The sequence below is a fragment of the Dipodomys ordii genome, unplaced genomic scaffold (genome assembly GCF_000151885.1).
Source record: "Dipodomys ordii isolate 6190 unplaced genomic scaffold, Dord_2.0 Scaffold3, whole genome shotgun sequence".
Taxonomy (NCBI): domain Eukaryota; kingdom Metazoa; phylum Chordata; class Mammalia; order Rodentia; family Heteromyidae; genus Dipodomys; species Dipodomys ordii.
In genome coordinates this window covers 33,622,880-33,642,870 of record NW_012267219.1, presented here as the reverse complement: position 1 = coordinate 33,642,870, position 19,991 = coordinate 33,622,880, and the positions used below count along the sequence as shown (strand labels likewise).

At 38.9% G+C, this 19,991-nt stretch overlaps 1 protein-coding gene across 1 annotated transcript in view; it reads right to left on the bottom strand.

Moving 5' to 3' along the window:
* Mybpc1 (myosin binding protein C, slow type) overlaps positions 1-19,991 on the bottom strand; it is a 72,784-nt gene that overhangs the window by 44,027 nt on the left and 8,766 nt on the right. Inside the window, exons 3-10 of the mRNA XM_013019039.1 lie at positions 18,237-18,275; positions 16,714-16,749; positions 15,050-15,163; positions 11,929-12,077; positions 11,498-11,615; positions 8,950-9,001; positions 6,356-6,412; positions 1,734-1,900 (exon numbers count right to left, since the gene is read on the bottom strand). Of these exons, the coding sequence (XP_012874493.1) occupies positions 1,734-1,900; positions 6,356-6,412; positions 8,950-9,001; positions 11,498-11,615; positions 11,929-12,077; positions 15,050-15,163; positions 16,714-16,749; positions 18,237-18,275 (732 nt within the window). The remainder of the gene's footprint in view (positions 1-1,733; positions 1,901-6,355; positions 6,413-8,949; positions 9,002-11,497; positions 11,616-11,928; positions 12,078-15,049; positions 15,164-16,713; positions 16,750-18,236; positions 18,276-19,991) is intronic.

The window sequence follows — 19,991 nt, the reverse complement described above, 5'->3', positions numbered from 1 at the left end:
AAAAAAAATCAACCAATAAATAAAAAGAAACCTAAGAAAAGAATAGTTGAAGACACTTTAAAAATGACCCAATTCTTCGGAGATGAACCTAAATGAAACTGAACTATATGATAATTTCTTTTAATTCTCTAATATTATTTGAACCACTGGAATTATTTTTAAAATAGTCCTTCTCTTTATTTTTCTTTTGGCTTGTTTTGTGAGAAACAATCTCACTGGATAGCTTAGGCTAGTCTGGAACTTGATACCCTTTTCCCTAAGCTCCCCTAGTACTGGGATTATAGCCATGTGCTACCACATCCAGCTCTATTTTTGAATTTCTATATCATGTTTTTTTTTGTCTGTTTATTTTGGGAAATACTGGTGTTTAAACTCAAGACTTTATGCATGCTAGATTTGCATACTACCACTTGAGTGATATATCAAGCCCACAAGTTACTGTTCATTATGGAATTTGTATGAAATTCAGTAATTAATGGGATTCAATTCAATACCTTTGGTTAATTGAAATCGTGGACTTACCCAACTTTTAGTATTTTAGAAATTTGCCCCTAAAATAGAATTATTTATTTATTTATTTATTTATTTATTTATTTTTGTCGGTCACGGGGCCTGAACCCTGGGGCTTGGGTGCTGTCCCTCAGCTCTTCAGCTCAAGGCTAGCGCTCTACCACTTGAGCCATAGCTCCACTTCCAGCTTTTTTCTGCCTATGTGGTGCTGAGGAATCAAACCCAGGGCCTTATGCATGCAAAAGCACTCTACCACTGAGCTACTTTTCCAGCCCCTAAAATAGAATTTTAAAACGACTCCTTGCATATACAACACACACACACACACACACACACACACACACACACACGTGAAAAGCCAATCTGGGAAAAACAGGTGTCTACACTGATGTTTGAGACTATGAATTCCTAGGCTCAAGATAGTAATTTTAGGGGTTCTGGGATCATGGAAATAGCTAAGCTCTGCAAAACAAAACAAAACAACTAAGCTAAAACATAGTAACTAGCTGTATTTTTTCCCAGTTATATTTCTCAAGGAATCCACACGCAGTTTAGAAATAAAGTATAGGTGATCAACGCGAATCTTTAAATTGTCTCTGAATAACTAGTAAAACAATAAATCATCATAGGATTCATCTATCACCCTGATGTATGGTCAAACCAATAACTGATGATCTACTACAAGAAACTGCAAAGAACTTGAGTGGTCAACATTTTATATTTTGAACATATTCTTTCCTCTCTCTCTCTCTCTCTCTCTTTTCCACATTAACGGGAAAAAAGTATTTAAAACCATACTACAGATCCCTGGCACAGAAACTTCCCAAAAGTACATTGTGTGAGAGAAGCAAACTCCCCATCCCTAGCTGGAAAGGTGGAGAAATAGGATGTTAAGCAGAGACAGAGAACCTCCTCTTGTCTAAAAGCCAAGGCTTTGTGAGGGAGATGTGGGTGTGGTACAAAGGGTTGGCTGTCCATTCTTGGGGGGTGGAGGGGTGGAGATGACCCTCAACTGTCCTACTATCTGCATTGCCACTGAGGTTAGAGGCCATCAAAAGAGAGGGGCCCTCCTGTTGCCCCCACACCCTTCTGGCTTCTCCCTAAGCCAGGGTGGACAGGATGAAGTAAGGGCGTGAGGTAAAGGTTGAGTCTTTCCAGTTCGCCTGGCTTGGGTCAGCCTTTGCCACTGCACCCTCCTCCAGTGCTCCTCCTCCAGTGCTCACCTGCACTCTTCTTTTCCACCCGACGCATCCGCTTGAGCCTCTTGAGCATGCCCCGCAGGTCTGTGATACCATACTGGAAAGCGATCTTCTCATACTCGTTGGGGTTCGCGTTCTTCAGCAGCTCCCACACATCAATCTCAGGTTCCTCTTCCTGCTGCTTCACCTCCCTAACCAGAGAGAACCATGGCCTCTTCAGTAACTGTCCTGACCCTTAGAGTAAAGGAAGCCCGGGGTGTGATCCTGACTTTTTTTGGGGGGGGGGGATTGTGTTAAAAAGCTCTATTTAAAGCCACCAAATAAGTCTATTCGCCTTATTTGAAGTCTTAGGGAAACTACCACCTGGTAGCTCAAATATGTACAGTAATGCTAACACTTTTCATTTTCTTATATTAAAAGAACAATTTTTGGGGGGGAGGGGGAAGACAAGCTAATTGAGCGTGAAATTAGAGAAATAGAATGGTTCTCACCTTAGATATGGGTTGTAAATTCATTTTGAAAAGTAGATTAAGAACTAAATACTTGTAGATGGAGGTATACTATGTTCATGGATTAGAAAATAATAATAATAGTAAAATGAGAACTAAAAGAGTTGACTAGTGGCTTGTGAATGAGAATGACCTCTTTTTCCTTACTGATGTATAGGCCAGTACAAAGACAGTATTTCAAGGCTTTGATTTTGACAATAGCATTTTTCCTAGCACATACATGATTATGTACATTAGGCACTTTTCTTAGCTTTTATATTTTAAAAATAAAACTCTCATGAGGGTTTTTTAAAAAAATAGTTTTATGGATGAAGATTTTTACTTAAAAAAAAAAGAAGAAAGATGCTGTTCCTAGGATCAAGAGGGAGAGTATCTGGCTGGTGAGTTTTAGGCCCTAAGTTCAAACTCCAGTATTGTTTTCTATCCTCCATACCCTGGTTTCTCTAAATTGGTAGAAGAGTGATGCAAAAAAAAAATTCTCTCATATCTTTGTAACATATTGTCTTGAATTCTCCCTTTTGGAAGTAGGATGAAGTTGAATTAAAACATGTAAATAGTAAATGGTAAAAAAAAAAATTTAGAGTCCCATGAACGAAGGGAAAGTAACCTCTGAGAGTAATTATTGAACTTATGGCCCCAAAATTTGATCACTACCTAAAGAACATATAGAAATTTTGAAGAACATATATAACTAAAACTTTATAAGAATTAAAAGACATTTGTTTTCTTCTATTTCAAAACTTCACCATGACATTCATGAATAAATACTTTAGAAAAAAGGAGCTTAGTATAATTGTAAAATGTAATTTAAATTATTTTCTTCATTTGTTAAAAAAAATTGATTTCATTGAGGCTGACTTAACTATTTATACCAGTCTAAACTGGAAATGTTACAAGGTGACTACTTACTGTGAATTATACTGATTTGAATTTAATTTCCAGAAATCCTGATTAACACATCTTATGCACTAGTGTGGAAACAGATTCATGTTGTTATGTTAGGACTGATAAGTTACAAATATGTTTGCTTTGTCTCATTTATTATTCCTGTTTCAGACTTTCTTCTTTATACTCATACAAACTATGAGAGGGAAATCCTGAGTTGTAATAAAAGTAAAGTATACAGGAGAGAGAAGGAAAATATATTGTTAGCATAATGTTTAGGGTATCTTTAGGAACTCTAACTCCTAAACATCTAATTTCCATTTTACATTGCTATGTAAGTCATTTTTGCCCAAATGGACAGGGGGTTCCAATGTTCCAGGGAAGGCCAATGTCTTGAAAAATGGAAGGGAGTGAGAAGTTGTGGATCCCTTAGTAACTTAACTTTGATGGGAAGAGCTAGAAAACACCTTAGGAAAATGGGCCTTGATAAATTTCACATAGCATTATTGTGATCTCATTGAAATAAAAATATGCGGAAATTGAAAAGCTTAAATAAATTGTCCTGAAATTGGAGTGGCAATAATTTGCCAGAACCAATGAAATTTATAGGCTGAAGGTAGTCTGTATTTCAGATATATCTTTTTAAATATTAGACAATTGCAATTAAAATGTGTATGCATGTATATCTGTAATATTTTCTGTGGGGTGTTTACTCAATTTATTAATATTTGATTTTTTTGGTCACATGCCAGCCTGAACATGCCCTTAAACACGAATTATGCCATACATAGTCTGCAGTAATTTGTATTTTAATTGAGGAGAATTACATACACAAACACTTCAAGTATCCTTTTGATAGTGCAAAAATATCAAACTACACAGAATATATGTAAGCTAACAAAAGGCACTTGTCAACTACGGAGATATTCCTAGATTAATGAGGGGAATATTTTATGAAGGAAGCTAGTAATAAATTGGTTTAATTAATAGATCATAAAACCAAATACCTTCCTCATTTTCCATTAAAACACCAGGATACATGCCATCTTCTTTATCAACTTTCTCATAGAAGAGCAATGACCTCTTGCCTATTTCTTTCTTTTCCTTTCCATAAGTTAATTGTATTCTGAATCACAAATAGAGGCAGTCACTTCTGTCATGGAATGTGAGATCAAAGGTCTCTCCAGTAGCATTTCCTTCACTTATCTGGAAAGTAACTCTACTTACCATAGTGGCTGCCCATAGCCCTGTCTGCATGCTTAAGTGATGAGGACAAGAAAATTGCAGATTTAGGATTCTTTTCCATTGCTGGGACAGACCTATACAACATCCAGAGTAATTTCATCTACATCAAAATCTCTATAACTTTATGATCCTTGTGAACTACAGAGCATTTATAGAAATTTTATGTAGAATAAAACTTCCAAGGATTTATATAGATCTAATCCCATAAAAGAATACTTACTGCTCAAAAGATTCCTGCTTCACCTAATGTCTATGTGAAAGAAGCTGGCTTTAACCAGGGCAAGGAGATCTTTTTGGAACAGAGATGTTGATCATAACGATATTCATCTTGATGGGGATTTTTGTCACACACTCCCAAAAAAGTAGAAATGGCAACCATGTATCATTACCACAATTAAAACACATGCAATTTACAAATTAGTAAGAAAACACATCACTTCTAAAGTTGTGATAGTAGATTAGTACAGTATTAAATCAATATAGCCTTATGTTAGCAACAATCTAATTAGGAACCAAAGTCTTAGTTAAGGAAATGCAAAGAAAATGAGAACTGAAGACACGTTGGCTCCTCATTTTTGTTTTAGCAGTAAACAAAGAAGGTTATTGAACAATAGATAAGACTATCACATGAGAGGGACAGAGACACTAAGGCTGAATCCCTCCAAGTAGTTGTTTCAAATTATTTTCCTCTAGGAATTTTGACCATATAATTGAATTTCTTTAATCTTCCAAAAAGAACAATCAGAAAAAGACAATTAATAATGTTCTGTATTATATTTTGATAGCTCTCCCTTTCTCCCTTCCACACTCTCATTTGTGTGTGTGTGTGTGTGTGTGTGTGTGTGTGTGTGTGTGAGTGTGTATGCTCTTTATAAATATATACTCCTGAAGGGAAAACAGATATTTTGTAACTGGAAATGCCTATTTAGTTTCCAACTACTATGGGCCATGCCTTTTATACTTAATTTTCACACTAGCTCTGTTAAGTTGTTTCAACTGTTCACATTTACAAATATGAGAAGAAAGTCTCAGAAAAGACATAGATGACAAAAGTCATATAACTAGATGGTGGAGTTGAGATTTGAATCTAAGTTTTTTTGTCACTACTCTCCCAAAATATATATTCATCCCTTTCTATGAGACATCTCCTGGATTCCTGAATTTATACATTCTATACAGAGGAAGCTTTGGATATTTTTATTTTATTTTAGGGTTAAATAAAGGATTGCAGGAGAGTTCTTATCTTTTTAAAGTGTCAATACATGTTTTACACAGGAGAATGAGCTTCCAGGGCAGGTGAGGTGTGCGTAGTACTTCTTACATGGAGTCACAGAAGATAATGGTGACTCAGAAAAGACAAATTTGGATTTGGGTGTCTGCTCTGCCTGCACATCTTGTGGGCCTGAGGGAGTGAGTCACTCAGCATCTCTTGACCTTGGTAATGAGGCATAGGTAAGTACACCTGCAGAGACTGCTACCAATTGAGTAGCAATTTATTTGTTTGGTCAAATACCAATACCAAAAGCAAGATGATGGAGATTTAATTTATTTAATCATGAGAAGAATCATGTGCCATCTTAAAAGTTTCTGGGTAACAAAGGAGGAGGCTACAATGCTTGATAAGAAATGTACTCATTATCTTGCCCATGTAATTGTAACCCCTCTGTACAGTATTTTCGCAATAAAAAATAAATTAATTAATTAAAAAAAAAGTTTCTGGGTATTTAAACCTTAATGTCTCCGGTTTTCAAATCTCCTCATACCCAATTAAGAAGACATGGGAGAACTCAGGAAACGTGGAGAAAGTTTGAAAGCATCAGCTACAGTTTTTAAGAGATTAGTATGCAGTTACTTTTTCATCCTTTCTTAGTTGATTCTGTTATGTTGTGTAAGCAAAACACTTTTTAAGAAAGGAAAGTTCCTTGAAAGGCATTCACATTAACTTGACTTCACTGGGAGGAGATGTAAAAGTGCTGAGGTGCCTGGACCCCATGTCTTGGTTCTCACCTACGTTTCAGGAGACCACTAAAGTCAAGTTCCCCTGCATCCTCTTGACCTTCTCCACTGTCATTAACAAAAGAAAAGCAAATCTGGGTTTAATGTAGACACATACATAACACTCTCCCCCAAACACTCTACATAGAACATATGCAATTTTGTACGATCACGCAAGGACTGAATCGACACAAACTATTGCTTTTCACACAAGTCACACTGGAAGTTCTTGGAGCATGTACTTGTGGAAAAGCAGCCATGAGAAGCGTGTGCTCCTCGATGATTTCAGAAGACACGATTTTGTAGATTGCATATAGAAAACTGCTTGGATTTGTGTTAAAACTAGGTAACACAAATGCATTTAAGCCAAGCAACACAAAGTACTTTGTTATTGCAAGTTGGGTAAACAAACCTATGTGAAAAGCAAAGGACTTTTGTTGATCTCTGTTGTGCATATAAGACAGAGATGGGCTTGGAGGACAAAGTGTACCAGGGCCAGATATATAAGTGCAAAGCCTTATATCAAAGGTAACTTCTTTATGTCCATGAATAGATGAATCAGATAGTGAGATACTAACATAAGCATGAATGGAGCTGGTGCAGAGCTCTTCCAAAGATGCATTCCTTTTTGTTTTCAGAGGATTGCCCTCTATATTGCAATCTTTTCATTTTCATGTTAATAGCTTTTTAAAAGATATTTTTCAAAAATTTATCTTTGGGTTGCTGATGAACTTTTCAGTTTTTTAATGTGCTTTCCTACAGAGAAATGCATCTTAGATTAAGCATGCAGCCACCATTGTGATTTCATAGAAACTCTTAAAATAAAAAAGCTGTGGTGCTCACATATAATGGCACTACATATTTTACTTACATGTTTAGTTTTTTAAATGAAGATTTTGTTTCCTGAGCTTTACAAATGTTAGTTATGGTTTCTAAGGAAAGAGTCTGTGGGTTAAAAACAGTGTGTACAATATGTAAGTCATAAGGATTAAACTCAAGTACTGTGTTTCCAAAATTTCTCTAATCTAAGGTGTTTAGGGCTTTAGAATTTGGAACCGTAGGTCATGTTTCTGTTCTGAAATATACTTGTATGAGTCATGGGGATAGTTTTAGATCTATGCATTTGCTAAGTTTGAGGGGAGAAGGTAGAAGGAAAATAATAGGATCTGAAACTTTGAGATTTTTGTTTTCACATTTAAAATACCAATTACTATAGCTGGGTACTTGTGGCTCACACCTGTAACCCTAGCTGCTCAGGAGACTGAGATCTGGGGATTGGCAGTTTTAAGTCAGCCTGGACAGGGAAGTCTATGAGACTCTTTTCTCCAATTAATCACCAAAAAGCTAGAAGTGGAGCTGTGGCTCAAGTGATAGACTGATAGCTTTGAGCACAAAAGCTCAAGGACAGCCTCAAGACCCTGATTTCTAGCTCCAGGATAGGCACACACACACAAATTACTGGTCAGGTAATTTTCAATATCTTTTCAGAGTAATTTGCATTTTATTTATTCATAATTTAAGAGGGAAATGTACCTTTTATTAATGAACCAAAGTGTTGCTTTATAAAAACAGATGCTATATGTTTTCCTAATACATACAATGCTTTATAACTTAAAATGACTTTCTTTCCTTATTCAACACAACAGTACATGGATTTGGTCTTAGAAAAAACAAAATACTTTATCAAAGATGTTATCATTTAAAAATAGAAGCTAATACAGTAAGAAGGGACTAGTTATGTATCTCAGAGAAGAGAAACAATTTTCATTTTCTTTCCGTAATATTTTTATTTTTTTTCAGCCTTGGGAGCTGCAAAACTAAATAAGTATCTGGAATCTGCCTTTCAATAGTATTTATTTTTTTGGTCATGTGGCTTGAACTCTGGGCCTGGACGCTGTCCCTCAACTCTTCAGCTCAATGTGAGCAACTGTACCACTTGAGCCACAGTGCCAATTTTGGTTTTCTGGTGGTTAATTGGAGATTAGATCTCACAGACTTTCCTGCCCAGGCTGTCTTTGAACTGCCATCCTCAGATCTCAGCCTCCTGAGTAGCTAAGATTACAGGCATGAGCCACAGGTGCCCAGCTCAACAGTGTTGTTAATTCTAGTGGATTCAGTAACCTTTTATGCATAATAATTCAATATTATACCATGTTAACTTCAGTAACTGTCTACTAATTGTGGTAAGGGAACTACATGATTTAGTTACTCCTTAAGTGATTTGTAGGTGATCACTAATTGAAATAAAAAGGCTTTTCATATTAATTAACTGGTGGTAGATTTAAATATCTCTTATTTTGAGGAAAATAATGCCTTGTGAAACATGTACTTATGAATAGGTTGAGAGTGTATTCTTCTAAAGCAACCATAATACCGTCAAAAATAACAGCTTTATTTTGGCAAGGCTATTCTAAAAACATCAGCATTTATACTTGATTGGACATTAAGCTTAGCTGCAATACCAGTGTTTACAAAAGTAGTGTGTATGACCACAGTGAAATGATTCTTCTTTGGCATATGAACTTTAGGGGATGAAAGATACAGTTTGAAAAGCCTCCACCTCTGTGCAATATAATAGCCATCTAGATTTCCCCTTTGGAAATTACCTTCTCTTGAAGGCAGATCTGATGTCAATGTTTGGAGTAGTCCCCGTAGATTCTTTGAAAGGAAAGAAAACAGCAGATGTTAATACCCATTAAGAAGGCAAGTTTCATTTCAGTTCCTTCATGAGCTGTGGGGATTGGTTGGATGGAAGATCCTGGGGTAGAGGTGCTAGCTGTCTCCAGATTGGCTGTGCCACGAAGGCAGGTCTTCTCCTCCCTCATGAGGAACCAATAGAGGGGACCACAGGGGCTTCTGTGTATGATTGTTGTTTCACTTGCATGCCCATGAGAGTCATCCAAGGAGTCCTACTGGAGATTCTGATCCACCAGCTCAGGGAGAGATATCTACAAATCTAGACTTAAAAAGGCCTTCAGGAGATTCTTAGAGATGCCTTGGCCAGGGCAAAATTCTCATTTAACACAGAAGAATTAATGTCCCTGCCTACGATCATTCAACCTTTGTTGGACCTTTCTTGGAATGGGAATAGCAAGACCTTCTCAGGTTCATTTGGTTAATGGGAGATGAGAGTCTCATAGACATTCCTGCCTGGGCTGGCTTTGAACTATGATCTTCAGATCTCAGCCTCCTCTGTAACAAGGATTACAGGCATAAGCCACTGGCTTCTGAAGCTAGTGTGATTTTAAATGGATGTATTCCAAGTGGTAGAGAGTTGAGTTCCAAGCTACTTATTTCTCATCTATTCAATGATCCTGAAAGAACTCATCCACATATAAAGACAAAACTCACCTCTTCAGAACTTCCACCTTTGATTCTTTTGTTGTTGTTCAAGACAGGGATTTGACCCTTGATCTGATGCTTTTGCTCATTGGCTGATGCTCTACCAACTGAGCCATTTTGCCAAGCCTTCACCTTTGATTCTAATCTGCCTAAGTGCTGCTCTTTTTTGTTGTTGTTGAGTCTGCATTATGGCTTGAATTCATTATGGAACCCCTACCCTGCCCCCCCACAAAATTCCCATTTAACCTCTGTCTCAGGTCTAAATGCTTCTTGGGGACTTGAGGACTCTTCCTAGTTCTGTGTGACTGACCTTCCCTTTGTAATGAGCTGTGTGTGATTGATTTTCTTCACTCTTATACTCAACAGGGTAGGATATGCCTTGTGGATTCTTCATACTTCCAGTAAGCTGACTCCAGAAGGTCTCTAGGTTGGGGTGTGGTGTCTATGACCAAGAATATCATTCAAACATAGAATAAGTAGCCTGGAATTCAACTCTCTACTACTTGCAATAACTCCATTTAAAAATCACACTAGTGCCAGGTTATCTTCAATTAACCATCAGAAAACCAGAAGTGGCATGGTGGGTCAAAGTGGTAGAATGCTAGCCTTGAGTGAAAAAGCTCAGGGACAGTGCTCAGGGTCTGAGTTCAAGCCCCATGACTGACAAGAAAATATAAAATATAATAATAAAATAAAATCACACTAGCTTCTGTCTCCTGTGGTCACATCAACTTACGTGAATTGATCTAAATTCTGTCATCTTTGCTGCAGGGTTCACTTGCCCTTTGTGTATGTGAAAAGGTAGAATTTCCCAAACCTAAGTGCATTTCTTTACATTTATGCACATTATTTTTACTCTGGGAAGTACATGGAACATATAGATGGAGAACTTCCATATCTGACATCAGTCCCTGTAAGGGAATGTCTCCCTTCTTCCTGGGTATCCTAACATTCTCTTAGCGTGTATAAGACCTTATCCCCACACCTGAGTGGCCTTAATGAAACAGATATATTCATTGACATCCCTTATCTGAGAGAGTGAAGGAATGCAGGTAGCATGCTCAAGAGATACTTAGTAATAGTGTCAAATCCTATTGTGTGTGTGTGAATTTGGTCTTGAATACAGATCCTAGGTGCTATACCTTAGTACTTTCTGCTCAAAGCTGGAGCTCTACCAGTTGAATCATACTTCTGGCTTTTTATTGGCTAGTTGGTAATAAGAGCCTTTCAGACTTTTCTGCCCAGGTTGGCTTCCAACTGCTATCCTCAGATCTCAACCTTCAGCAGGAATGAGCCACCCAGCTACAAAACCCACTTTTCTTTTTAATTTATTGTTATAAAGATGATGTACAGAGGGGTTATAATTACATAAATCAGGTAAATAGTACATTTCCCAGTGAGGAAAGGAGGGAGGGAGGTAGGTATGGGAAGAGATAGTGGGAGAACAACAAGGGAAGGGGTAACAATACTCGACAAGAAATGTACTCTTTGCCTTATCCATGTAACGGTAACCCATCTGTACAGCATCTTTACAATAAAATAAAAATTAAAAAAAAGAATGCATTTTTGTTTTGGACTCTGTCACCTTTTCCTTCACTCTCTCCCAGTTCAAATCCCACTTCTTAAAAGTGAAATCACAATAACAATTCACCAAGATGGCAAAAATGGCCACATCAACACATTGTTCAATTTTGAAAGAAAAATGCCCCCCAATTTCATTATGTTAAATGATTTCTTCTCTTTCCATCCCTTCCCATTTAAAAATAACATAACATAAAAATCACATGTATGCAAGCAAGAAGGTTCTCTTACCATGAACTTCAAGATCAAAAGAACAGCTATCAAACTTATCCTTGTAGGTGACTTCACATCTGTAATTTCCCGCATAGTTCTCTTTGGCCTTGATGATCTGCATCTCGAATGTGTATATCTATAACACAATGCATCCAGACATACTGTAGTTCTATCTTGCCGACAGCAAGGGACCATCACCTTTCAGTTACTTTACAAACTTCCTCAGTGTAACTTTATCTAGGGAGTCTAATACAACAGTATCAGAACAGGGGGATAAATATGTCCCCCCCCCCCCGTGGTTCCTTAGCACATGACCATTTCAATGGCGTTAGAGACATTAGGAATGGTAATTCCACAGATTTTTCTGGCACTGAAATCACTCAAAGCTACATCTGAAATGACTTCTTCCCCACACAGAAGAAAGGAGCTAGTTGAGCCCTGAGCCATACCCGAGTTTGCCTCTCGAAGGTTTCCTTCAGCTGGAGGTGCTTTCCGGCTTTGCTGGCCAGATCCATCCATTTCCCTTTGAACCATTTGATGGTGGGTTTTCTAAGAAGATCTTCAGCCTTGACTTTGGCTATAAAGGTGATGTTTGCTCCTAGAAAATACACATGGATTCAATCTGTGGCTTAAAAATATGACATTTGTGGCTGGGAAGGTGGCTCAGTGGTAGAGCGCTTGCATTGCATGCCTGAGGCCCTGGGTTCAATTCCCCAGCACCACATAAGCAAAAAGAAAAAAAAGCCAAAGTGGCGCTGTGGCTCAAGTGGTAGAGCGCTAGCCTTGAGCTGAAGAGCTGAGGGACAGTGCCCAGGCCCAGAGTTCAGGCCTCACGACTGGACCCCCCCCCCCAAAAAAAACAAAAAAATAACATGACATTTGTTTTGGTTTTAACTGGGAGAAGTTGACACAGGTCTGTAACTAATAAACTATGGTGTGCTTTGCACTTAAGAATTGTGCAATGAGTTGGCCCCAACTTATTTTATGTATGTATGTATGTATTTTTGGTGCCAGTACTGGGGTTTGAACTCAGGGACTGGGTGTTGTCCCAGAGCTTTTGTGCTTAAGCTTAGAGTTTTCCTAGAGCCACAGCTCTACTTCTGGCTATCTGCTAGTTAATTGGAAATAAGTCTCACAGACTTTCAAACCATGATCCTCAGATCTCAGCCTCTTGAGTAGCTAGGATGACAGGTGTGAGGCCACTAGCATGAATCTTAGTCCCACTTTTTGATGAGTGTTGTGAACATTTTTAGGATAATCTAACCTGTTCTGCTTTTGAAGTTAATGGAGCAAAACAAGAAAAATGGGAAACTAGTGGGAAGAATTTTTATAGAGAGATTTACATTCATGGGGAATAAAAATAAAGAAAGAAATATTTTTGCATAGGCATCTTTTTCCTTACACGAGGTGGTAGGAAGCCTGGAATTATAGGAGTATGACTAAGTGAAAGAGATCCATTAAGTTGACTATTTGTGTGCATTGATTAAAAAGCTTCTGAGGACATGAAAAGTAACCTCACTACCAGCCCGTCTTGCAGTCTTACAGGAACAAGAGGAGCCAGCATTTCTGTTTACATGCAGTGTTGTTCTGCATGCTACAGAGAAGTAGTTATTGAAAGAATTAGCTACATTCACATTTACAGAATATTTGTTAAACATCAAACTCTGAGCTGATCATAATGTATTCCTTACAGAAATTTGTTTACTTAAAATTCTTGGAACCTCTAGGTTCTGCTCAAGGTCAGCAAGCTGTTTATTTATTTCGTGGTATATAGTTTTGTGGTCATCTGTTTGTTTAGCTTCATGTCTGTTCATCTGACAGGGGTGGGGAATGTTGAGTCTGTGGGCCATATGAGGTCCTTGGAATCATTTGGTATATGAAAGGACAAACATTATGCTTTTCAATGGCTTTCCTTGTTCCATGTATCTATATAGATAATTTTATGTGGCTGGTGAATGATGTGATTAATATCTAAATTGCCTTGGCAGAGGAAGATCTCCCCAACTCTGCCCTGAAAATTCTTAGTATTCACATAGTATATTCAGTATCAATCACAGCATCAAAAAAAGGGGGGGCTGGGAAGGTGGCTCAGTGGTAGAGCACTTGCCTTGCATGAATGAGGCCCTGGGTTTGATTCCTCAGCACCACATAAGCAGGGGGAAAAAAAAGCCGGAAGTGGCGCTGTGGCTCAAGTAGTAGAGTGCTAGCCTTGAGCTGAAGAGCTAAGGGACAGCGCCCAGGCCCAGGGTTCAGGCCCCACGACCAGACCACCCCCCCCAAAAAGAAAAAAACCTCAGAAATAAGCCAGGCACTGGTGGCTTCTGAATAATCCTAGCTACTCAGGACCCCGAGATCTGAGGATTAGGTCAAAGCCAGCCCAGTCAGGAAAGCCCATGAGATTCTTACCTCCAATTGACCACCACAAAGCTGGAAGAGGAGCTGCAGCTCCACTGATAGAATGTTAGCCTTGAGCAAAAAACAATCTCAAGGGCAGTGGCCAGACCCTGAGTTCAAGCCCAGCACTGGCACAACAACAGCACCAAGAAATATAGAAGTAGTATTTTTGAATGCATATTTCTAAAGGTGAACCATGTGTCTAACCCTCTGGAAGTACACGAGATCTTATGATCTAGCACCCCTGCAGACTTCCAACCATTTGTAATCATCTTACAAAATAAATTGTGTCATAATAATAGTAGCCATTGGTGCAGAAAATTATGCTGTTTGGCTCTTCAGAATACTTCAATACTTCGCAAGTACATCCCAGCGTTTATCTATCCCGATAGAACAGATGGGAAAACCAAGGCCTAAGGAGGCCAATTGGTCTTTCTTATTCACAAAGGAGCAGAGCCAAGATTCAGATCCAAGCTAACTAGCTTCAGGGTCCAGACACTGGACTCCTATGTATTAAAGATTACAGATAATAATGGCTGTCATTCACTTTTTCAGGTTATAGAAAGCAGGACTCAGTATTATACTCATACACAAAGGATTATTATTCAGCCATGGAAAGGAATGAAGTACTGATGTATACTATACATCCTATGTGGACCTCAAAAACAGAAGGAAGCCAGAAACAAAATGTCATGGATCATGTGATTCTATTTATATCAAATAATCCAGAACAGATTGTCCTTAGAAAAAAGCAAATTAGTGATGGGGCTTGATGGAAGTGGGCAATGCGGGTGATTGCTTAGTGAACTACAAGATCTTTGGGGGGAAGTGATGGACATGTTTTGAAACTAGGTAGAAGGAGTAGTTGCACATCATTATGGGTGCATTAAATTCCATTGCATTTTTTTGCTTTAAAATAGTTAATTTTATAATACCTGAATTTTACATGGCTATAAAAAAGGAAAGGGGGTACTGGGAAGGTGGCTCAGTGGTAGAGTGCTTGCCTTGCATGCATGAAGCCCTGGGTTTGATTCCTCAGCACCACATAAGCAGAAAAAGTGGTGCTGTGGCTCAAGTGGTAGAGCACTAGCCTTGAGCTGAAGAGCTGAGGGACAGTGCCCAGGCCCAGACTGACAAAAAAAAGGAAAAGGGGAGGATTTGATGCTAGACACTTACCCACTTTCACTGAACCTGTCTGAGGTTTCTCAACAAACAGGGTGGACAGCTGAGAGTTGGCATTCTGCTTGTCCTGTTCTTCTCCTCCAGCAGGTGACTCACCAAGAGACCATTCTAGCAACCAGAAGAAGGAAATGGGTCACTTTAGGGCCTGCTTCCTCTATGGCAGACTTACCTGTGTTTGCTATTTGCATCAATACTGATTCTTTTCCTCTTCTAGTAAACCTAGATAAACATAACACCATAATATCATTCTTTTTTGTCCCCAGCAGCCATCGGTAGAGAGGAACACAGTCCCATTCCTACAGAGATGTCTGATGAAGGAACATTTGATAATTCCTGGAAATAGTGAAGCTTTTCAGGTAAGTTGTTAACTCTGTGTCTCCATCCTGTGTGCTTTATAGTAGATAAACAATGATAGTGACAGTATTCAAACAATAGTCTCAGTGTTTTTGCCAGGTGACTGGCTTTCAGGCCACAGCTATAAAACAGAACTGGAAGGGACTAATGTGATTGGACCGATTTGAGAGTAAACTATCTGACAAGAGTCACAAAGCCAACCTAGGTCTGATAGTTGTAGATTTCTTGCTGTTGTCTCATTAAACAATTCTATCAAGGTTGTATAGATGTGGCCACAGTTTGACAAGTAACAGGATCATGACCTAAAGGTACAAATTTAAAGAATAGAAAGTTTGTCCTACAAGGAGAAAAAGAAAACAGTAAAAACAATAAAAAGAAAAAGAATGAAGAGGGAAAAAAAGAAGCTGGAAGCTTTCCCAGGAAGAGACAAGCTGGAAATGAAGTTTATTTTGCATTTCTAGTTGTACTGAGGTGTTTGATATTAATCTGCAGCCAATTCAATAATGAAGTTTGGAACAAACTGAATGCTCCCTTGATCTCAGAGTTGAATACAGAAAACTAGGGAAAGAATGCATGGGTTATCAACTCTTTATTTGTTAATGTTTCTTATACACACATACATATATATAATTTAGAAAATGTATGTTTAGTTATTTTAGTTTTTATGTACCAATCATGCTCAGTACTAGGGTTTTCTCTGCTTAGGAGAGCATTTTCACAATGAAGTTAAGCAAAGTAGTTATATGATTATGCATTTTAATACTTCAATGTGAAAAGCGTGCTGTGTGTGTGATATTAACAGTGAACATTCATGATTAGAAAACGATGAGTATTCTTATTGCTTTGTTCACTAATATACTTCCAGTGCCTTCTAGACTGAGTGACACAGTTGGACTATGTTAGACTCACTATACGAATTTCATTGAATATTTGAATGAGTGATCAAATAGCCTCAGAATTATAGCTATAGTGGAGAGCATACACTTGAAAGTCTATATAAAGTTCTATATAAATACAAACTATTAGAAATTTAGCACATTCAAAGAATGGCACCTAATCTGTGTATTTGTCACATGTGAAAAATGATGCTGTATGTGGCCAGATTCCTGAATGTACGTGTGGGTCATGCAAAATTAATTGCTTTATTAGTTTCCATATCAGAAAAAATGTAATAAAATATTGCTTTTTCTCAAAGCTACAAACTGAATAAAACAAGGATTAGAACCAGTACAGCTTCAAGAAATGAGGCCATTAGTTATTGTATTAGGATGGGGTCAGGGTGCCTTGTTCAGCTGGACGCTCACCTGAATCTTTTCTTTCCAAGGCCCGACTACCCAAACCTGAAAGAAAAGGAGTTGGAGGATGCAAGTGTGGCAGGAGAGGAGGATGGAAACAGAGTCCCCCAAATCCTGGACCTCATGGTGATGGAGAGAAAAACTACAAGTTATATTAAATGGAGAATCAGTACAGCTCCAGCTATGAAAACATCTCTAAACTGCATGTCTTTGAAAAAAATATAGGATATAATTTAAAAGTCCATTTATCAGCCAGGTGCTGGTGGCTCATACTTGTAATCCTTGGCTACTCAGAAGGCTGAGATCTGAGGAACAATTTTTGAAGCCAACTCTGGCAAAAAAAAAAAAAAAGTCCATACGAATTTTTTTTTTTCTGTCAGTTGTGGGGCTTGAACTCTGGGCCTGGGCGCTGTCCCTCAGCTCTTCAGCTCAGGGCTAGTGCTCTAGCACTTGACCCATAACGCCACTCTGGCTTATTTCTGCTTAGGCGATGCTTAGGAATCAAACCCAGGGCCTCATGCATGCAAGGCAAGTACTCTACCACTGAGCCAAGTCCATGAGAATTCTTCTCCAATTAACAAGCAAAAACTTGAAGGGTTGGTATGTCTCAAGGGATAGTGAAAAAGTCAAGTGAGAGCATGAGGCCCCAAGTTCAAGCCCTAGTACTAGCACAAATTAATAAAGTAAAATAAGAGTCCAATGATTAATGATGCCTGCAATCCTAGCTACTCAGGAAGCTGAGATCTGAGGATTGAGGTTTGAAGCCAGCCCAGACAAAAAGTCCATCAGACTCTTCAATAAACTACTCAGACAAAAGCCAGAAGTGGTGCTGTGCTTCAAGTGTTAGAGCACTAGCCTTGAGCACAAAGAGGCTCAGGGACAGCATCCAGGCCCTGAGTTCAAGCCCCACAACTGGAAAAAAAAAAAGAAGAAGGGGATGAAGAGCCTACAAATGTAAATAGGAGACAAATGTTCCTGTTCCTAATATTTGCTTGTCTGTTTTCAGAACTAGGTATTATACTTACAACCTCATTCTTGCTAGGCAAGTATTCGAGGACTTGAACCCTGCCCCTAATCTTCAATATCTTTATTGAACAAATACATTTTTGTGTTTTTCAAAAAAATTTCCAGTAAAGCATAAGATGTCATTAAAGACAATGCTGACTTGGTAAGTCCAGTCAGCCATAGGCCCTGTCTTTCTTTCCTTCCTTCCCTTCCTTCCTTCTTTCCCTCCCTCCTATCCTCCCTTCCTCCTTCCCTCCCTTCCTTCCTTCCTTTTTTCCTTCCTTTCTTTCCTTCCTTCCTTTATTCCTTCTTTCTTTCCTTCCTTCCCTCCTTCCCTTCTTTCTTTCTTTCTTTCTTTCTTTCTTTCTTTCTTTCTTTCTTTCTTTCTTTCTTTCTTTCTTTCTTTCTTCCTTTCTTTCTCTTTCTCTCCCCCCTCCCTTTCTTCTTTCTCTCTCTCCTTCCCTCCTTCTTTCTTTCCTTCCTTGCCAATTGAGTTGAGAGCAGAGACAGGAGAAGGCCATCCTAACCTGGAGGCAGTGCGCTAGGCGGGGAGGCTTCCTCTTCCTCTGAAACAAGAAACAGGAGTGAAAAGTCAAGGAGGAAAGGACTTCATCCCAAGCAACCTGAGAAAAGAGAGATCTGAAAAAGAAGAGGAAAAAACTACACAAAGCATTTCCAACAGCTCAGTAAGCCTTAGAAGACTTGGAACCTGCAGGTTAAACTCGAATGTTTCACACACACACACACACATACACACACACACACACACAGGAATAAGAGAGAGAGAATGTAGATTAAAAAGTAGAACTATTATTATGTGATTGCTGGCTAGGAGGAAAATAATGCTAAAAATCAAACATTAGCTGAGCACGGGTAGCTCACACCTGTAGAGCTAGCTACTCAGGAACAGTTCAAAGCCAGCCCAGGCAGGAAAGTCATTGAGTCTCTTATCTCCAATTAACCACCAGAAAATTGGAACTAGCACTGTGGCTCACGTGGTAGAGCGCTTGCCTTGAGCTGAAGAGCTCATGGACAGTGCTCAGGCCCAGAGTTCAAGCCCCACAACCAACAAAACAAAACAAAACAAAATCAAACATTGATGGGATCAACAATGGTTTTCAAGTTCTTATTCCAAAACAGATATCAATGACAGATGTAATGCATGTATTCATCTGGACATGTCTGGCTAACCTTAAGTTATTGAAAAGTCACACAGTTAAATTCACTGAATTGAGTAATACTGAAGAGTTTAATGGTTTCATTTTACCTTGGAAACCAGGTTCATTTCAGGGAAGTAAACTGAATGGCTGAAGTTTTGAGGTTGTGTATAATTTAACAGTGTATGTATGTATATATGCATATGGCATCTTTCAATAAACAAATGAAACAAAAATACAGATTGTAAAACCTTTTTTTCTATTTAAATATGGTGGTAAATGCCTGTAATCCCAGTGCTTGGGAGGCCAAGGCAGAAAGATGTAGCTCCAGGATAACCTAAAATACATAGCAAGACCGTCTCAAAAATCCACGTTTGAGGGGCTGGGAAGGTGGCTCAGTGGAAGAGTGCTTGCCTTGCATGCATGAGGCCCTGGGTTCTATTCCTCAGAACCCACATAAGCAGAAAAAGCTGGAAGTGGCACTATGGCTCAAGTGGTAGAGCACTAGCCTTGAGCTGAAGAGCTGAGGGACAGCGCCCAGGTCCAGAGTTCAAGCCCCACGACCACCAACAACAACAACAAAAAAATCCAAGCTTGAGGATGCAGCCGAGTGGTAGAGATCTTTCCTGAGGAATGTAAGGCCTTGCATCATAAAGTCATCTGTATATAAAGGTAACAGTAATAAAAACACAGACATGCATTTGGGGCTTGTTAAAGATGACATACTGAAAGAGCATAGTGCCTGAATAGCAACTATATCCCTGAGCCTTTTCTGCTCAAGGCTTTATGACTTGAGCCACAGCCCCACTTTCAGTTAGATAAGAATTTCATGGACTTCCCTGCCCAGGCTGGCTTGGAATTGAGAACCTCAAATATCAGCCTCTTGAGTAGCTAGGATTCTAGATGTGAGCCACTAGTACCCAACCACAACAGACTTTTACTCATACTTTTTAAATCACAGGAAAATAACATTGTGAAGCCATAAAAATGATTTTTTGGGGGGGTCCGGTCGTGGGGCCTGAACTCTGGGCCTGGGCACTGTCCCTTAGCTCTTCAGCTCAAGGCTAGCGCTCTACCACTTGAGCCACAGTGCCACTTCTGGCTTTTTTCTTTTTGCTTATGTGG